Here is a 16,769-nt window from a genome sequence, read left to right as displayed (position 1 = left end):
AACTAAGCTAGACTAAATAGGACTTTCCTACATAAGCAATACAGCTGTGCTGTACTAAAGGAGTCACAAACGTAGATAAATTATTAAGGGACCTTGATCTGTACCACTGTGTGTAGCTTGTTTATTTATTTATTTATTATATTTATTATATTTATATACCGCCTTCCCCGGAGGCTCAGGGCGGTTTACATTGAACTTATGAACCATACATGAAACAATCTGCATTAATAATCAAACAATAATATTAACAACAGTGGTTGTAACAATTAAATAATCCAACAAATAAAGTTGTAACAGCGCACAATACAATATAACAGCACAACAGTGCATAATAGCATAACAGTGTCGAAACGGGGATCTGTATAATTTGTGCCCTGTTTAATGTTAAATCCCATCAAGACCTGTTTTGCATCAGTTCTGTTTGTTAGATTACTGATTGGTTCTCCAAGCTGAATCCTATTGTCTGGTTTAATGAATACCGCATCCTGTCGATTCTGTTGTCTCACGCTGCGTAATCCACCTTGAGTCCGAGTCAGGAAGGTGGGCTCAGTAAAAATAAATCCCAAAAAAAGACTGATCTTCTTGTGAAGCATCATGTCTTCTTGTGAAGCATCATGTGAGATGAAAGAGAAATGAGTCTCAAGTGGCATCTCAAGGAGTGACCTCCTTTATGGTCTTGGCCAATGGAGGCCTAAACCAATCCTGCAACTGGGTAGGGTTAGCAATGGACTCTTGGCTAACGATAAGCACTGAACCCAGTTGACTGGGTGTTGGGTTTTGTGGCCCGGGCCAGGGAAGAGATCTGGTGACTGCCATGTGGTCATTCCAGTTGGCCAAGGGGATTGGGCCCATTGGCAGTTCCGCTGTGTCATTGGTGATGACTTCTGGAGCCGGGGGGGGGGCAGCCCGAGGAGGTGTGGCCATGACTCAGGCATTGAGTTGGGCTCTTCCAGCAACCATTGAAGCTGCCGTAGCAGAGTGCTTTGCCCTATATTGAGGATTCAGCTCTGATGGTTCTTCCTTTGAAGAGTATGTTGAGGTTATTCCCATTCTGCTCTGCACAGCAAAGAGTGATAGTTTAACAGTAAGGCATCTTCAGAGCATTATTCTCCAGAGATTATTTTTTAATAACCTTCTCAACACACTTACTGAGACTACTTGTTAACTGTATTATGAACGTCTTCAGATGAGCCCGAAGAAGAACTGTAACCTTCACTTAAAAAAAACAACAACATATCCAGTTTTTTTAAACCTCTCTAACAGCTGTTTCTCTCTTCTCCTAGCCCCAGAGGAGAAAAGATCCGCAGCAGAGTGGAGCTGACGCGGTTGCTGGGGTGTTCAAGGGACCTGACCGACTTTGATTTCAAGAAAGGGATTTTCGTTGAGCCAGGTGCCGAGGTACGGATCCCAGATAGCAGTGGCTGAAGTAGCAGAGGTGGTTTACGTCAATTGTCTAGCTACCTGCAGTTGCATTCATAGTAGAGGGGAGATGTCTGGATAACTTCGTGTAGTCCCTGGGACCATGTATTTTAAGGACATTGATGGAAAGGGAGCTCAGTGGGTTGTCTTTGCTTGCTTGGGCAAGGGGCCGTCTTTCCACAGCCATGCAAACTTGAGGCACTGACGGTAGAATCATAGAATAATAGAGTTGGGAGGGATCTCATGGGTCATCTAGTCCAACCCTCCTGCACTATGCCGGACATTCACAACCCTATCGCTCATTCACTGTAACCTGCTATCCCCTTAAGCTTTCACAGAATCAGCCTCTCTGGCGGATGGCTATCTAGCCTCTGCTTAAAAATTTCCAAAGATGGAGAACCCACCACCTCCCGTGGGAGCCTGTTTGACCGAGAAACTGCTCTGACTGTCAGGAACTTCTTCCAGATGTTTAGACGGAATTTCTTTTGAATTAATTTCATCCCATTGGTTCTGGTCCGTCCTTCTGGGACAAGAGAAAACAACTCTGTTCCATCCTCTATATGGCAGCCTTTTAAATATTTGAAGATGGCTATCAAATCCCCTCTCAGTCATCTCCTCTCCAGGCTAAACAGACCAAGCTCCCCCAACCTTTCTTCATACGTCTTGGTCTCCAAACCCCTCACCATCTTTGTTGCCCTCCTCTGGACAAGCTCCAGTTTGTCTACATCCCGCTTCAACTGGGGTGCCCCAAACTGAACACAGGACTCCAAGTGAGGCCGAACCAGAGCAAAGTATCTTATTTATTTATTAAACTTGTATATTGCCGCTCCCAGCAAGCTGGCTCGTGGCGGTTCACAATAACAGATAAAAACAACACGATCACAATAATAAAAACTCCATACAATAAAACTCCAGAGCCTCTTGTGGCGCAGAGTGGTAAGGCAGCAGACGTGCAGTCTGAAAGCTCTGCCCATGAGGCTGGGAGTTCTATCCCAGCAGCCAGCTCAAGGTTGACTCAGCCTTCTATCCTTCCGAGGTGGGTAAAATGAGTACCCAGCTTGCTGGGGGGTAAACGGTAATGACTGGGGAAGGCACTTGCAAACCACCCCGTATTGCGTCTGCCATGAAAACGCTAGAGTGCGTCACCCCAAGAGTCAGACAGGGGATACCTTTTTACACAATATACAGCAACTCACATGGCGATAAAAACAAGAACTACTCCACCCCAACGACAGGGCCATTGTAGCCGATATGGGTTATGCTCATACAAATAACGACGAGAAGAAGACAAAAACTCCCATCTCCGTCTACCATCGAGCCCAGGAGCCCGGGGAGGGGCAGGGGGGGCGACCCGATCTCATACCCCGGGAATCACCACCCGGCCTCAACCGAACGCCTGGCGGAAGACCTCCGTCTTGCAGGCCCTGTGGAATTCAGAGCGCTCCGACAGGGCCTACAGCTTTTCAGGGAGCTCATTCCACCAGGTAGGGACCAGGACTGAAAAAGCCCTGGCCCCATGTTTTACTGAGCCCAGGCGAACCTCCTGGTGTCCCGGCTCCATCAGCAGATTCCTACCCACAGAGCACAATGCCCTGCGGAGGGCATAAGGAAATAAGCAGTCCCACAAGTAAGTAGCCTGCTGTTTGTCAGTTTTGCCGTGAAGTCTAGAACTCCAGGCTTGTTGGATCGGTGCATGCCACGATTTCATCTCTCGGTCAACCACACTAGCTTCCAGAACTCAGCGTTAGCTGATGACCAGCGAGGCATCCGAGCGTAGAGCCTAACCGTTTGCTTTGCTTGCCTTCTTGTGCTGCAGCCCGCGCCATCCGTTCCACCCGCTACAGAAAGCCATCGGAAGGTGAGTGCGTAGACTGGGGCTGAAGCCGTGTGCTGCATAGGCGAAACGATGCCTGGGAAGCAATAGGGCAGGCTGGGGGTGAAGGAGAGAGAATGCCAGAAGTGTTGACCATCTCTTGCAGTTGGAGGCTGCTTCTGTGTCGCTGAGTCCAAGGCGATAAGGTGCCCGTGGAGACCTATTTTGATAAGGAAACCCCTGGAGTACATTATAAACTTCTGCTATTAGCCATGTTTCAGAAGTTAGCTCTGTAGGTCTGCAGGAGGAGGATGAGTTTTGAGCCAGTAGCACCTTAGGAATTGACAAGATTTTTAGAGTATGAGGTTTCAAGAGTTATAGAATCAAATGGGTCATAGAGGCCAACTAGTATCACCTCCTGCTCAGTGCAGGATCAACCTAAAGCATCCAGGAGAAATATCTTTCCAGCCACTGCTTAGACTCATAGGATCATAGAGTTGGAAGGGGCCAGACAGGCCATCTAGTCCCACCCCCTGCTCAATGCAGGATCAGCTTAAAGCATCCTTGATAAGTCTGTCCAGCTGCTGCTTGAAGACCACCAGTGAGGGGGAGCTCACCGCCTGCCTCCTTGGCCAGCCGATTCCACTGCTGAACTACTCGGACTATGAAACGTTCAGCCCCTGAAATCTAGCTGATACAATTCTGCACATAGTTTAATGCCATTCCTGCAGGTCCTGTCCTCTGCTGCCAATAGTAACCGCTCCCTGCTCTCCTCCATGTCACAACCTTTCAGATCCTTCAAGAGAGCCACCATGTCTCCTCTCAACCTCCTCCAGGCTGAACATCCCCAAGTCCCTCAGCGTTTCCTCATAGGGCTTGGTCCCCAGGCCCTCCTCACTCTCCTCTGAACACTCAGTTTTGTCTGGGTTGTTTTTGCAGTGAGGCCTCTGCACACAGTATTCCAGGCGGGGCCTTTCCAATGCGGTATACTAGGACATCTTGTGATTTGGATATGATGCCTCTTGATACAGCCCAAGACTGGCTTTGCCGCCTTTTCCGCTGCATCACACTGTCAAAACTACCTTTGTCAGATATTGACTTTTGAATGCTCATGACTTCTTGAGAGCTCAAACTCCCTTAAATCTTGTTGGTCTCTATGGGGCTGCTGAACTCAGATTTAGCATATAAATCATGTTTCTCAGGCTTCACCGTGGCCGAGCCTTCTGCCAAGCAAGGCTGAGCCCACTCAGCATGAGTTTACTTGCCTTCATGGGGCCAGCTTGGTGTAGTGTTTAGGAGTACGGACTTCTAATCTGGCAAGCCGTGTTTGATTCCCTGCTCCCCCACATGTAGCCAGCTGGGTCACCTTGGGCTCGCCACAGCACTGATAGAGCTGTTCTGACCGAGCAGGAATATCAGGGCTCTCTCAGCCTCAGCTCCCTCACAGGGTGTCTATTGTGGGGAGAGGAAAGGGAAGGTGACTGTAAGCCACTTGGAGACCCCTTCGGGTAGAGAAAAGCGGCATATAAGAACCAACTCCTCCTCCTCCTCCCCCCCTCCTTCTGTCTTAATCATTCACACATTTGGCATAGTTAAAAGGGGCTATAAGAAGGGCAGGATCTCCCTCCCCATACATAGTTATTGGCTAAGGTAGTGTCCTCATTAACAGTGATGATAAGAAGTACATTTCAGACTAATGCAAAAGACAAGGACATGATCTTGGGTTTCTAGGCTGGTGAGAGAACAAAAGCGGCCATTCTCCCTGTTAGTATTTCTTCTCTCAGCCCGCGGCAGAGGGTAGGAGACGAACGAGGTAGGAGAAATGCCTCATCTGTCTGCTGAGCGGTTGGAAGGTCTTTGGGATTGGGACCGAAGGGAAGCTGAGGAGAAGGAGAGGAGGAGAAAATTGCTTTTGGAAAGTAGAGAGTTTGTTTATTGAGTGGTTGGCCTCCCAAACCCATTGGGAGGTTGATGGAGATTTCTATCAGGTGGGCCTCCTATGTGTTGGCCCCATGTTTCTCCAGAGTTAAGGAGAATCTCGTCTCCTCCCATCTGTCGTTCCTTCCCTTCTTAGTGGCCAGAAGCCTAAATGTTGACAATTCTCTTGCTTGGCCAAAGTACATCACATGGTTGACGGCCCCATCTGTCTGTCCCCATCCCCTGCAGGTCAAAAAGGGTAGCAAGAGGCGACTTCCTTCTCTGCCAGAAGCCGCCCCTCCGCTCAAGAAGCCACCTGACCTGCAGGAATCTGAGCCACCTCCGGACCAGAAGCCTCCAGAGCTAGAGCTGGAGATGCCGATTGAGCCCCCTGCCAGTACTCCAGCCCAGCAGCCAGAGCCTCTGGCTCCCGCGGATCCGTTACCCCCCAAACCCCACAAACGACGGCGTCGGAAACACCCTCCCCCAATCCTTGCCGAGGGCAAAGTGGGAGATGCCACCATGCTAGAAATCACCCCCGAGGAATCTATTGCGTGAGTCTTTTTGTCACCCGCTTTCCTCCTTGTTGCAATCTCTAGCTTCCCTCCCTTGGTACCCTTAAATGCGAAGGCAGGAAGAGCCTTCCGTTGCTGGCCGTCTTTCACTCCTGCAGGGTAGAACTTTGTTCACATCTGTTCCAGAGGCATGCTGCCGCAGAGTTTAAAATCATCAAGATTCGGTTGTCACACGTACTTGCCATGTTTCCGTGCCCTGTGTTGCATTTTTTGACATCAATGTTGCACTTATCCTGTGTATTTTCTATGGTATGTATTAGCCCTCAGAATTTCATTATGTTTGACCAAAGAACAGGGGCAGCTAGGAAATGTGAACTATACTGTGTTAACTCTGTAACCCCAGGGAGGTTTGCAGTAAATCTCCAGGGGTGCTACTCTAGGTATATCTTTATTCACTTTATGTTGGCAGGTCTTTGGCATGGGACCTGTGAGTTATTGCACTTAGGTTTATGACGCCAAAGGTTGCTTGGGGCGGGGGATTGGGAATAGCTTTAAAGCTAGGCGGGCTTCCGCTAACTTTAGTTTTGGCAAAGAGTTTCATGTACCTGCTTCGTTAACCCTTCAATAAAGAGATTTCTTCAACCCAGAGTCTGCTTATTGGGGAACTCGGCCGGAACGTGACAAAAATACCCAAAATGCTGATCTGCTGTGCCTGAAAAGGAGAAGTGCAAATATCATTGGAGGGCTAAACTGCTGTCCTGGTCCCCATAAGCTCCAAGAACCTGGTTGGTTGCCCCTATGTTTCTTCTCCAAGCCTATTCAGAAGCGCTTCTGAAAGAGCGTTCAGCTGTTGCTGCTCTGCACAGCTCTCTCCACTCGAAAACAAACGTGTGTTACCCTGTGAATGGTCGAAATCATATTCTTGAGTCTGAGTGTGTGAATTTTAATGTTTGCTTAAGTTGATTGAGCAGCACCTTGACAAAAAGCACCCTACTCGGAGGAAGGTTGCCTTAGATGACGTTGACACCGTGATTTCGTTGGCGCCGAATTGCAGTCCTCGGTCGGGAACAAAAAAGGGCGATCTTGAAACCTCCTCCTCTGCCACCCTCTCCTATTCCATATTATCTTTCCTTTCCTCAGTGTTTTAATTTATCCCACTGCATTCTGCACAACCAAAAACATAAGATAAGCTTGGATGACCTGAGAGAGAGCACACCATTATCAGCGTCGGCTGTTGAGATATACCGCCTGAGATCTTGAAGAGCTACCGCCTGCCGGTGGTTGATATGCGGAACCTTCCAACCTTCTAGAAGAGAGAGCACACATTGGTCCGGGTGCTCATATGTCTAAAAAGCTGAACAACATTGAAGAAAACCTTGATCTGTAATCCGTGCCATGTTTTGAAACACATCAGGAGTTTTGCTTGGTGATGAGATGGTTTCTGCACTTGTTGGCTTCTCCCATCTTTTTTTTTTTTGCTATCAAGTCACAGCTGACTTACGGCAACACCATATGGTGCAAGAGGCGTTCAGAAGTGGTCTGCCCTCGCCTGGCTCCCATTGATGTACTAGCCAGGGTCAACCCGGATTAGCCTCAGATCTGATGTTATCACACTTGCTTGGGTTATCCAGGTCAGAGCAGGCAGGAATGTGTGCAATCCAGCTCCCTTGGTAGTTGGGGGCTTCAACAATGGCTAAGAAGACATGGGGAGATGTCAGTCAGGGTCTAGGCGTCTGTATTCACTTCTTGTTCTCTCCAAAGATGAGTCCGTGACTTTTGGTGGTGAGATGAGCTTTTAAACAGATTCCAAAATGCACTTATTTACTTGGACATTTATAATCCTGCTTTTCTCCCCAAGGGGGACCCATTCTGGCTTTCAAAAATACCAGCATATAAACAAAAGAGCCCCAGACCTGGATGGTCCAGTTTAGGCCAATCTTGTCAGATCTCAGAAGCTAAGCATGGTCAGCCCTGGTTAATACTTGATTGGGAGATCAACAAGGTTGTCCAGGGTTGCTATGCAGACAATGGCAAACCATTGCCTTGAAAACCCTATAGGGTTACCATAAATTGGCACTATGCAAAATGCATGATGTCACTTTATGTAAAGTGCATTTTTTATGCAAAGTGCATGATGGCACTCTGTAAAGTGCATACTTTTTGTAAAGTGCATTCTTTATGCAAAGTGCACGATGGCATTCCCTGCAAAGAGTGTACTTAAAACCTTGTCTTGAAAAGCCCACAAGGGGGTTGCCATAAGTCGCTGTGACTTGACCCCAGCTTCCACCAGCACTGAACAAAATACAACTTAAGCATCCTGGTCTGAACCTGTATTCACTGGGTTGGGCCCGTGTAAGAGCCGGAAGCGCCCAAAGGCCAACACCTCTGGCTGTGTCCGGGCTTTTCCTACCTGCAACTGGAAGAGAAGCGGAAGTTCAGGTCTCGTGCCTCTGCCAGACACATCCCCCAAATTCCCGTCCCTTTCTGAGCATCCCTCCTTGAGCAACCCAGTGTCAGGCACTTTCCCTGGGGTCCCTTTTTTGCAGAGCATCATGCAGGGGCTTCTTGCCCCCTTGCCCTGCCTGGGGGTCTTTCACCTGCCCACGCTGTGTTACAGTTACTTTCGGCACAGCCAACCTAGGGGGGCCAAAGATGCCTTGCTGATGAGCGAACGGATCTCCCCTGCTTCTAACAGCTTTGACGTCTCTCCTCCTTCCAGGTGCTGCGCCAGCTGTCAAGGCCAGTTCCCAGGAGTGATGCTTCCATCCCAGAGGCGCTGCCGTTGGCTCTGCCCCGACTGCAGAGGTTAGTGCCCGGGGCGGCGGCAGGGACGGTGGGGGGAGGGTCAGGTCCAAGCGATGTTGCTTTCCTGCTCTAGAAAGCCATTGTGACCTTTGAGGAGGAGCTAAGAGGCCATTCTGGTAAAATAAAAGGCCCTAGGGCTTTTGTTCACATGCCTTACGTGGAAAACACCCGTGGTCTATCAGCGAAGGGTCTTGGCAGTCTCAGCACTGCTGTGGTTACACTCACTGCACATTGGGCGCCTTCCGTGTCTCAGGGGTGGTAGAGAGCAGGGCAAGACGCTGGGCGTGGGAGCATTGGATTGGCGGCGATTCCGACACTTTGCTCTCTTTGCTTATCCTTTCCTTGGATTCTTGTCCGCATAAGCTGAGTTCCTCGGTAGGGCTGAATCATAGAATCATAGAATCATAGAATCATAGAATCATAGAATCATAGAATCATAGAATCATAGAATCATAGAGTTGGAAGGGGCCATACAGGCCATCTAGTCCAACCCCCTGCTCAACGCAGGATCAGCCCTAAGCATCCTAAAGCATCCAAGAAAAGTGTGTATCCAACCTTTGCTTGAAGACTTCCAGTGAGGGGGAGCTCACCACCTCCTTAGGCAGCCTATTCCACTGCTGAACTACTCTGACTGTGAAAAACGTTTTCCTGATCACGTTCTCGCTCACATCTGAATTTTCTCCCCCCCCCTTCTCCCCTCCCCTTGTTCAGCTCAGAGAAGAGACTTCAACCGGGAGCAGAGATATTACAAGGTGAGACCTAGACCCTTAACTTTTGGTCTCGAGCGACGGCACCCTGACAATTTTCTTTGGTCAGAAAAAGTAGGTCAGATCCAGCCTAAATGTGCTATCAGCAGAATGGGAATTTCTTGCCTCCCTTCTTCTGCTGCCACCCCACTGTTCTCTGTGAAAGCGGGTATCCTGGGGAAGAGAGGACCCCAAGGAACGACACAAGAGGAGGGAATCGGGACAGGTTGCCCGTTTAGTCCGGCTCCCACCCTGTCTGTGCAAGAATGGGATTTCCTGAACGGATGACACATACCAGTAGACCAATATAGCTCTCATGGAGTTAGCATGCAGGGGTATTTAAAGGAACAGCTCAGTCGGCTAACCAGAAGCCCTGATTTCAAGGTGCGTCATCGCTGGTACCTTGAAATCCTCCTTTGTGTGCATACGCGGACGGGGTTTAAGGGAGCGGTTGAGCATCTAGGTAGCGGAAGGAGATGCTGGCTTTTAATTGCCATTTTCCCCATTGGTCCAGCAGTGGGATGGGCCACTCCCCCAAGCCGGAAACAGCCACTCTTAAAACAAAATAAGGTTGAGCGATAGGTACCACTGTGTGTGGCCAACAGGTGTTGGGGCCTCTGAGCTCTGCATTGGAGACGTTTATACGGTCAAGCCCCTGCTGCTGCAGCTCTGCTGAAAGCAGAGTAATGTGGGCATGGCCGATCCCTGGGCGAGGAGTCTACTGGGAGCTGCATATAGAAGCTGAATACTGTGATGGTGATGTTTCAGAGGGGGGCCATAACTTTGGCAGAGGACACGTTTTACACGACTGCCATCCCCCCATCCACAACAGGAGCCTTCCGCTTCTGGGCCAGACCTTTCTCCGGGTCCGCGACTCTGGAAAGCGGCCGCTACCCCCCCGGCCCCACTGGGCCCATTTGCGACTCTTCAGGAGGCATCCTTTGTGCACAGCTTGGGGGGCGGTTAGGCCGGGTGATCCGAGCGGAGCCGGCTTTTCCGCCCGGCGGAAGTAGGCTGGCTGGTTGGGCTCGAAAGGCGTGCCGTTGTGGAAGCGTCGGCAGGCTCACGACGTTGCCTTCCCTGGATCCCTGCTCACCCCAACCCCCTCCCCCTCTGCCCTTGCAGCAAGTTGGCTGTGGGGTGTGCCAAGCCTGCCAGATGTCTCAGGACTGCGGCATCTGCAGAGTGTGTGTCGTGCGAGCCAAGAGCCCCGAGCTCCGCATTGGCATCAAATGCCTGCTGCGACGATGCCTGAAGATTGTCAAAAAGGTACCAGCTACTCCCTGCTTTTATCCCCTCCCCTGGGTCCCTTTCCGCTTCTGCCATTCCTTATTCTCAGCCTGGACTTCCCCCCCCCCCACCCCTCCCCCTGCCCGGGTGCCGGAAGCCTTGACGGTCTCTCCCCTTTCCCCCTCCCCCTCCCCCCGTACCTCTTTGCAGGGTCTCGAATGTGGTATGTGTCAGGCCTGCAAAATCACCGAGGACTGCGGGAACTGTCACATCTGCGTGCGGCGGCAGAAGCCGGGCATGAAGCGCCAGTGGAAATGTCTGAAGCGCCGCTGCCTCAAACGCAAGGTGCGCTCTCGACTCGGTTTTGCGCCCCCGGAAAGGAATCCGGCGCGGTGACGGTGGGGAGAGGGGGGATAGCGGAAGCAAGGGCGAAAGTACAATGGAGGCGAGATCTGTGACTTAAAAAGTTAGCCGCAGCATCCCTTCTTGGACCTTTATTTTGTATCACAGAATCACAGAATCATAGAGTTGGAAGGGGCCAGACAGGCCATCTAGTCCAACCGCCTGCTCAACGCAGGATCAGCCCTAAGCATCCAAGAGTCCTAGAGCATCCCCTCCTCCTTCCTCCCCACTCAAGCCTTGTTTCCCACCCCTTTCATCAGCTGAGGGGAAGACGCTTTGAAAGTTTTTGAAGAACCCTCCTTTCCTGTGCTGGGATTTACCCATTTGAGAAGGCGAAGGGGACGGTTTAATTATTAAAAGCGAGAAGGTTAAAAGCGAGAGCTCAGCACCTAGACATCTGACTTCATGCTGTGATGTCACTTCCTCCCCCTCCCCCGAGCACCATTATGTGACGTGCCTCATATCTGGGGCCTCTCACACAACTTGCATTTAACGTGGGGAAAACCTTGATGTCCACAAGAGCTCAAAACGTCACAAAATGCAGTGTTCACTTTGAGGATCCTTTTAAAACGAATCCGATTTCTAGCCTTCATAGCTGTGAAGATGTGAGGGCAGTTTCAAAATCTAAGAAAATAAATAAATGAATCGTTTCCTTCTCCTCCAGCATTTGTCCCGAAAGTTCCCCATTTCATATTATTTGCTATAACTAGAAGAAGAGTTTTTTCTTATATGCCAATGGGTGCTCAGTTGTACTTGATGATGATGATGATGATGATGATGATGTAATTTCTTACTTGCCTCCCCCACGAAGGCTTGAGGTGGGTTACAACATATATAAAACCCCCAAACAACCTTAAAAACCAATATCAAATACAATATAAAATACACAATAAATAAAGGTAAAGGTATCCCCTGTGCAAGCACCGAGTCATGTCTGACCCTTGGGGTGACGCCCTCTAGCGTTTTCATGGCAGACTCAATACGGGGTGGTTTGCCAGTGCCTTCCCCAGTCATTACCGTTTACCCCCTTCCCCCCCCCCAGCAAGCTGGGTACTCATTGTACAGATCTCGGAAGGATGAAAGGCTGAGTCAACCTTGAGCCGGCTGCTGGGATCGAACTTCCAGCCTCATGGGCAGAGCTTTCAGGCTGCATTTCTGCTGCCTGACCACTCCGCGCCACAAGAGGCTCACACAATAAATATCTTAACACCGCCCGTGGCGCCACGGGCGCCACGGACTAAATAAAACGCTAAGGGGTTCTAGGGCGGGATGTGTCCGGGATGAGGAAGGGTCCGGGTTGGACCCTTCCTCTGGACAGACAATCGGAGGGACCAATTGGCAGGCGCGCAGCGCCTGCCAATTGGTCCCTCCGAATCCCAGCCCCAGGAACTGCGAGCCGCGCGCAGCGCGGCTCGCAGTTGCTCCTTTGCTGCTGACCTCACGCATCGGAGGCGCGAAGCGCCTCCGATGTGTCAGGCCGCCGGGCAGGGAGCCCCCGGCAGCTGCGCGGAGCGCGGCTGCCGGGGGCTCCCTGCCCGGCGGCCTGACGCGGCGAGAGGCGCCCTGGCAGTCGCACGGAGCGCGGCTGCCGGGGGCTCACTGCCCAGGAGCCGCCGCCTCACAGAGCCGCCGAGAAAAAACTGCCGCCCAACAGACACCCCAGCACCAGCCGCGTCCCCCAAGGCCGAAGAAAACCAACCGTAGGGCAAGGGGCTGCCCAGCAGGCGCCTCTCCGGGGCCGCGTCTCCTCGCCCACGCTGCCTCACAGAGCCGCCGAAAACAAACCCCGCCCGACGAAGGCCCCGCCGCACGACGGAGAACAACGAAACAGGAAGTGCCTCGCGCCCTTCCCGCGCCTGGATCCCTGAGCCCCAGCAGCGCCTCCGATGTGTCAGGCCGCCGGGCAGGGAGCCCCCGGCAGCCGCGCTCCGCGCGGCTGCCGGGGGCTCCCTGCCCGGCGGCCTGACACGGCGAGAGGCGCCCCGGCAGTCGCGCGGAGCGCGGCTGTCGGGGGCTCACTGCCCAGGGGCCGCCGCCTCACAGAGCCGCCGAGAAAAAAACGCCGCCCCACAGACACTCTCAAAAACGGCCGCCCGACGGATCCCCGAGCCCCAGCACCAGCCGCGTCCCCCAAGGCCGAAGAAAACCAAGCGTAGGGCAAGGGGCTGCCCAGCAGGCGCCTCTCCGGGGCCGCGTCTCCTCGCCCACGCTGCCTCACAGATCCGCCGAAAACAAACCCTGCCCGACGAAGGCCCCGCCGCCCGACGGAGAACAATGAAACAGGAAGTGCCTCGCGCCCTTCCTGCGGCCCTTCCCTGTTCCCCAGCAGCAGCGGCCTCCCCCATAGAAAACAAGCAGAGAGGCGTCGGGGAAGGGGCTGCCCAGCTGCCGCCTCTCCGGGCCCGCGTCTCCTCGCCTACGGACCTTCGCCTCCACCCACGGCGCGACGAGCGGACCTCAGCGACGGAGTCCGAGCTGCCTTCCCGCAGCCGGAACCACCAGCCCCAGCAGCAGCAGCAGCTGCGTCCGCGAGCCAGCCAACAGCCGCTGAGAAGCCTCGGCGAGGGGGCTGGCCAGCAGGCGCCTCTCTGGCCCGTGTCTACTCCATGGTGCCCGGCCTCCTCGGCCACGCCCGCGCCTTTAACGGGCAGGAACAGCGCGAAGCCGGTGAGTATACCTCGCGTTCTCACTCGCCTTCGGAAAGAGGACTGCGGCGCCACTTTTCGGGGGGAGGCTCTAGGACAGGGGGTGGGTGGGACTGTGTCCCTTACCCTTCCCCCTTCTCCCCTTTCAAAGCCCCTTTTTATAAAGGGGCTTTGAAACTAGTCAACCCCATAAAACAAGATGCCGCAGCACAAAAAACTCTACCCAGACCCAAAATCTCCCAATTAATCCAGAGGGGAAAGGGGCAAAGAGGGTGCCAATGACATTTGCTACTGCCACTCCACCGGGGGTGGGGGTGGGGCATGATCTTCCTTGCCGCTCGGCCTCAACTATAGACCTGGCGGAAGAGCTCCGTTTTGCAGGCCCTGCGGAACGCTAAAAGACTTACCCATGGTGTGAGATTGTCATATACCGGTAGGAAAAGTTGCTTTAGCAGTTCTCTTCAACCTTGATCTTGGTGCCCCCATCTTCCCCATCCTAGAGCAGGAATCTAGGCACGGGAAAGTTCTGCGGAGACAAATTGCTGCTCTCTGCCTCTGGGACACCCCATCCCGGGATGCCGGCTGAGGCCTGTGCTCTGATTCTGCCAGTAACCGACCCTTGTTCCTTCCAGAAAAAAATCCCTCCCAAGAAGGACGGCTACACCTCCAAGAAGCTTGTGGTGGTGAGTAAATGCAAGGCTTCTCCACCTAAGGGTCTCCTTGCTAACTCTTCTCCATTCCCTCGGCCTGCTCTCCCCTTTGTCGTGGTTTCGAAGTGTTGTACGCAGATGCCTTCTTTGATTTTGTTCGGAATCAGGTTTCCCGGCCTCTTGCACGTTCCCTTTTTCTTTAGATTATTTAGCACAGGGGTGGTCAAACTGCGGCCCTCCAGATCCCCTTGGACTACAATTCCCAGGAGCCCCTGCCAGCGAATGCTGGCAGGGGCTCCTGGGGATTGTAGTCCACGGACATCTGGAGAGCCGCAGTTTGACTACCCCTGATTTCGCACATGGGGAAGGGTAAGCATGTCCCCTGGCACCATGTTAGAAAGCTTCCTTCTTCATGCCGCTGGGCTCTGACTATTGGCTCAGAGTCTGGTGTGAGTGTGACTGATGGTGAGTCGGAAGGAGCCTTGTGCATGGCCTGGTGTTGTTCTCCGTGTGGCGTTGAGTAGATATTGTGTTGTTGTGTCCTCTCCTCCACCCCCGCCTCCGAAACGAGGGCTGTGCCTAACAGCCTCTCCCGGCTCTTTCCCGGTTCATACCAGGAAGCGTCCCCACCAAAGGATGCCTCCACGTCAGCACGACAACAGCTGAAGCGGCCTGCGTCAGCAACAGTGAGTGGCTCCCGTTGTGGTTGCGGTTTGGAGTGGGGACAGGTCTTTGTGTGTGTGTGTGTTCTCATGCAGACCAATCGAGGGCTTGAGTATTTTTTTTCCCTTCCCTTTCTCTCCACCCCAATGCCACGATGCTGTGGGGCGGAGTCCGCGACTGGGTATCACCAGGGCCTGTTGGATCAAGTTGGAGGTTGCCCGGCAACTGGTGGGAGGGCCTTTCTTGGGGCAGCGTCTCGGGAGAAAAATGAGGCCGTAGCTGCTTACCATAGAGTTCCTGGCAATTCCTAGAGGCTCCTGGGAGTGGCAGGGTCGCTCTAGGAATCACCGGTGGGGGGGACTCTATGGTCAGAACGTCCTGTAAGCTGATTTGGCTTTGTTTTGCTTTTTCATTTTTCCCGGCCTGATTCTTGTGCTGCCTGGCCCCAGTTTTGGCCATCGGTGGGCAAGTGCCGCAATTGACCTTGGAGGTCTTCTTGCCCTAAGTGGGCATCTGGGAACCCTAGACTCCGGGACTATAGATATCAAGGCCATTGCAGGATAAGAAAGGTCAATGTGAGAGGGAGAACCACAGAGAACTGACTAGCTGTCGACAACATTGGCTGACTTTGTTCTTGCATTCTTTATGTCGAGCCTATTGAACAGGATTATCAGGAGTGTAACATGGGGACATTTCTGTGCATGCTTCCCTGAACTCCTTTAGAGGAGAGGATACAAATACAGCAGCCTGTTAGGATTGTGTGCCTGGGGTTGAAAAGTCTGGCCGCTGAGCACTTCCGATTCCCCTCTTTTCTTTTCCTCTTTCCTTCTGCTTGCCAGGACGGGCCCCCTCCCAAGGCCCAGAGGGCCCCCAGGCGCCGCCGCAAGAAGCTGTCCGCAGCACCACCGGTGCCCACAGTGAGTGTGGGCGTGAAATAACCGACTTCCTGTAGAATCTGGCGGGACGAAATCTTGGGGTGTTGTTGTAACACAGTGGGCCACCACACGCCCCCGCCCTTCATCCCCGGCTCTCGATCTCGATTTGTGTGCGGTAGTCACCCCAGGAAGTGTAACAGTGCTGCTCTGCCTCTCTCTAGTCACGTCACTTGTGTGATTCAGTGAGGCAGCAGTGACGTACCGTTTCCAGGAATACAACCCGGAAGGTGTCTGTGCTGCAGGAGGTTCTGAGGAAATATTTATACAAGGATTGTGGCAGGGCTGGCTGAGTCTCTTTTGGCCAAGCGGGAAAGAAGTCTAAAACGTTGGGCTAACGCACACCACGTTTGATGTGTGTTCCTGGCTGCTTTCTTATATTGTATTTTTATGTTTGTGTTTGTTTTCATTTTCATTTTCATTTTCATTTTCATTTTCATTTTCATTTTCATTTTCATTTTCATTTTTATTCACCGCCCTACCCTGAACGCGGGCAGGGGCTCATGGGAATTGTAGTCCATGGACATCTGGAGGGCCGCAGTTTGACTACCCCTGAGCTAGGCCTACAGCTGATGCCAGGAAACAAATGTCAACAAAATCCTGGCCTCCCTCTCTGAAAAAAGAGTACCATCTTAAAGAAATCTGCCAAATGCCAACTGAGCCCGTCTCGGTGGCTTTTTAAAAATATAAATCTGATTTTAATGTACAGAGTAGAAAACAAGGGAAGTTACATTTCTCAAAATGTACAAAATGTCTCTCGCTCCAATAGATATTTCTCTTAAAGCTTGTTAGAAATACTGGATAGAAAGGATCTGTCTGATACCACAAGAATAAAATATCCACTACTGATTTTGAAATTCTAAACAAAACCCCAATTCCAGCGATAGTAAAATTCTTCCAAAGCTCTTCTGTTTAGCAGGTTTGCCAGTTTCCCCTTTCAGAGGCATTTAACTATAATGAAGAGACAGCTTTTTGACCTAAATTAATTTTGCAAACCTAATTTAGATTGATTTCGTTGACTTTATTGCTCGA

General features: G+C 51.9%; 1 protein-coding gene across 13 annotated transcripts in view; it reads left to right on the top strand.

The window, feature by feature from the left end:
• LOC143833494 (uncharacterized) overlaps positions 1-16,769 on the top strand; it is a 79,928-nt gene that overhangs the window by 38,009 nt on the left and 25,150 nt on the right. For 7 of the 13 annotated variants that reach the window (XM_077329365.1, XM_077329363.1, XM_077329362.1 and 4 more), the window contains exons 3-12: positions 1,284-1,398; positions 3,236-3,277; positions 5,399-5,703; positions 8,384-8,469; positions 9,181-9,221; positions 10,341-10,484; positions 10,656-10,790; positions 14,125-14,175; positions 14,760-14,828; positions 15,645-15,722. In XM_077329365.1, coding sequence (XP_077185480.1) covers positions 1,284-1,398; positions 3,236-3,277; positions 5,399-5,703; positions 8,384-8,469; positions 9,181-9,221; positions 10,341-10,484; positions 10,656-10,790; positions 14,125-14,175; positions 14,760-14,828; positions 15,645-15,722 — 1,066 coding nt within the window. The remainder of the gene's footprint in view (positions 1-1,283; positions 1,399-3,235; positions 3,278-5,398; positions 5,704-8,383; positions 8,470-9,180; positions 9,222-10,340; positions 10,485-10,655; positions 10,791-14,124; positions 14,176-14,759; positions 14,829-15,644; positions 15,723-16,769) is intronic. The other 6 variants (XM_077329370.1, XM_077329372.1, XM_077329374.1 and 3 more) reach the window with 4 other exon arrangements.

The sequence above is a fragment of the Paroedura picta genome, chromosome 3 (genome assembly GCF_049243985.1).
Source record: "Paroedura picta isolate Pp20150507F chromosome 3, Ppicta_v3.0, whole genome shotgun sequence".
Classification (NCBI taxonomy): Eukaryota; Metazoa; Chordata; class Lepidosauria; order Squamata; family Gekkonidae; genus Paroedura; species Paroedura picta.
The sequence above is the reverse complement of the archived record's forward strand: the minus strand, read 5'-3'. Positions and strand labels throughout refer to the sequence as shown.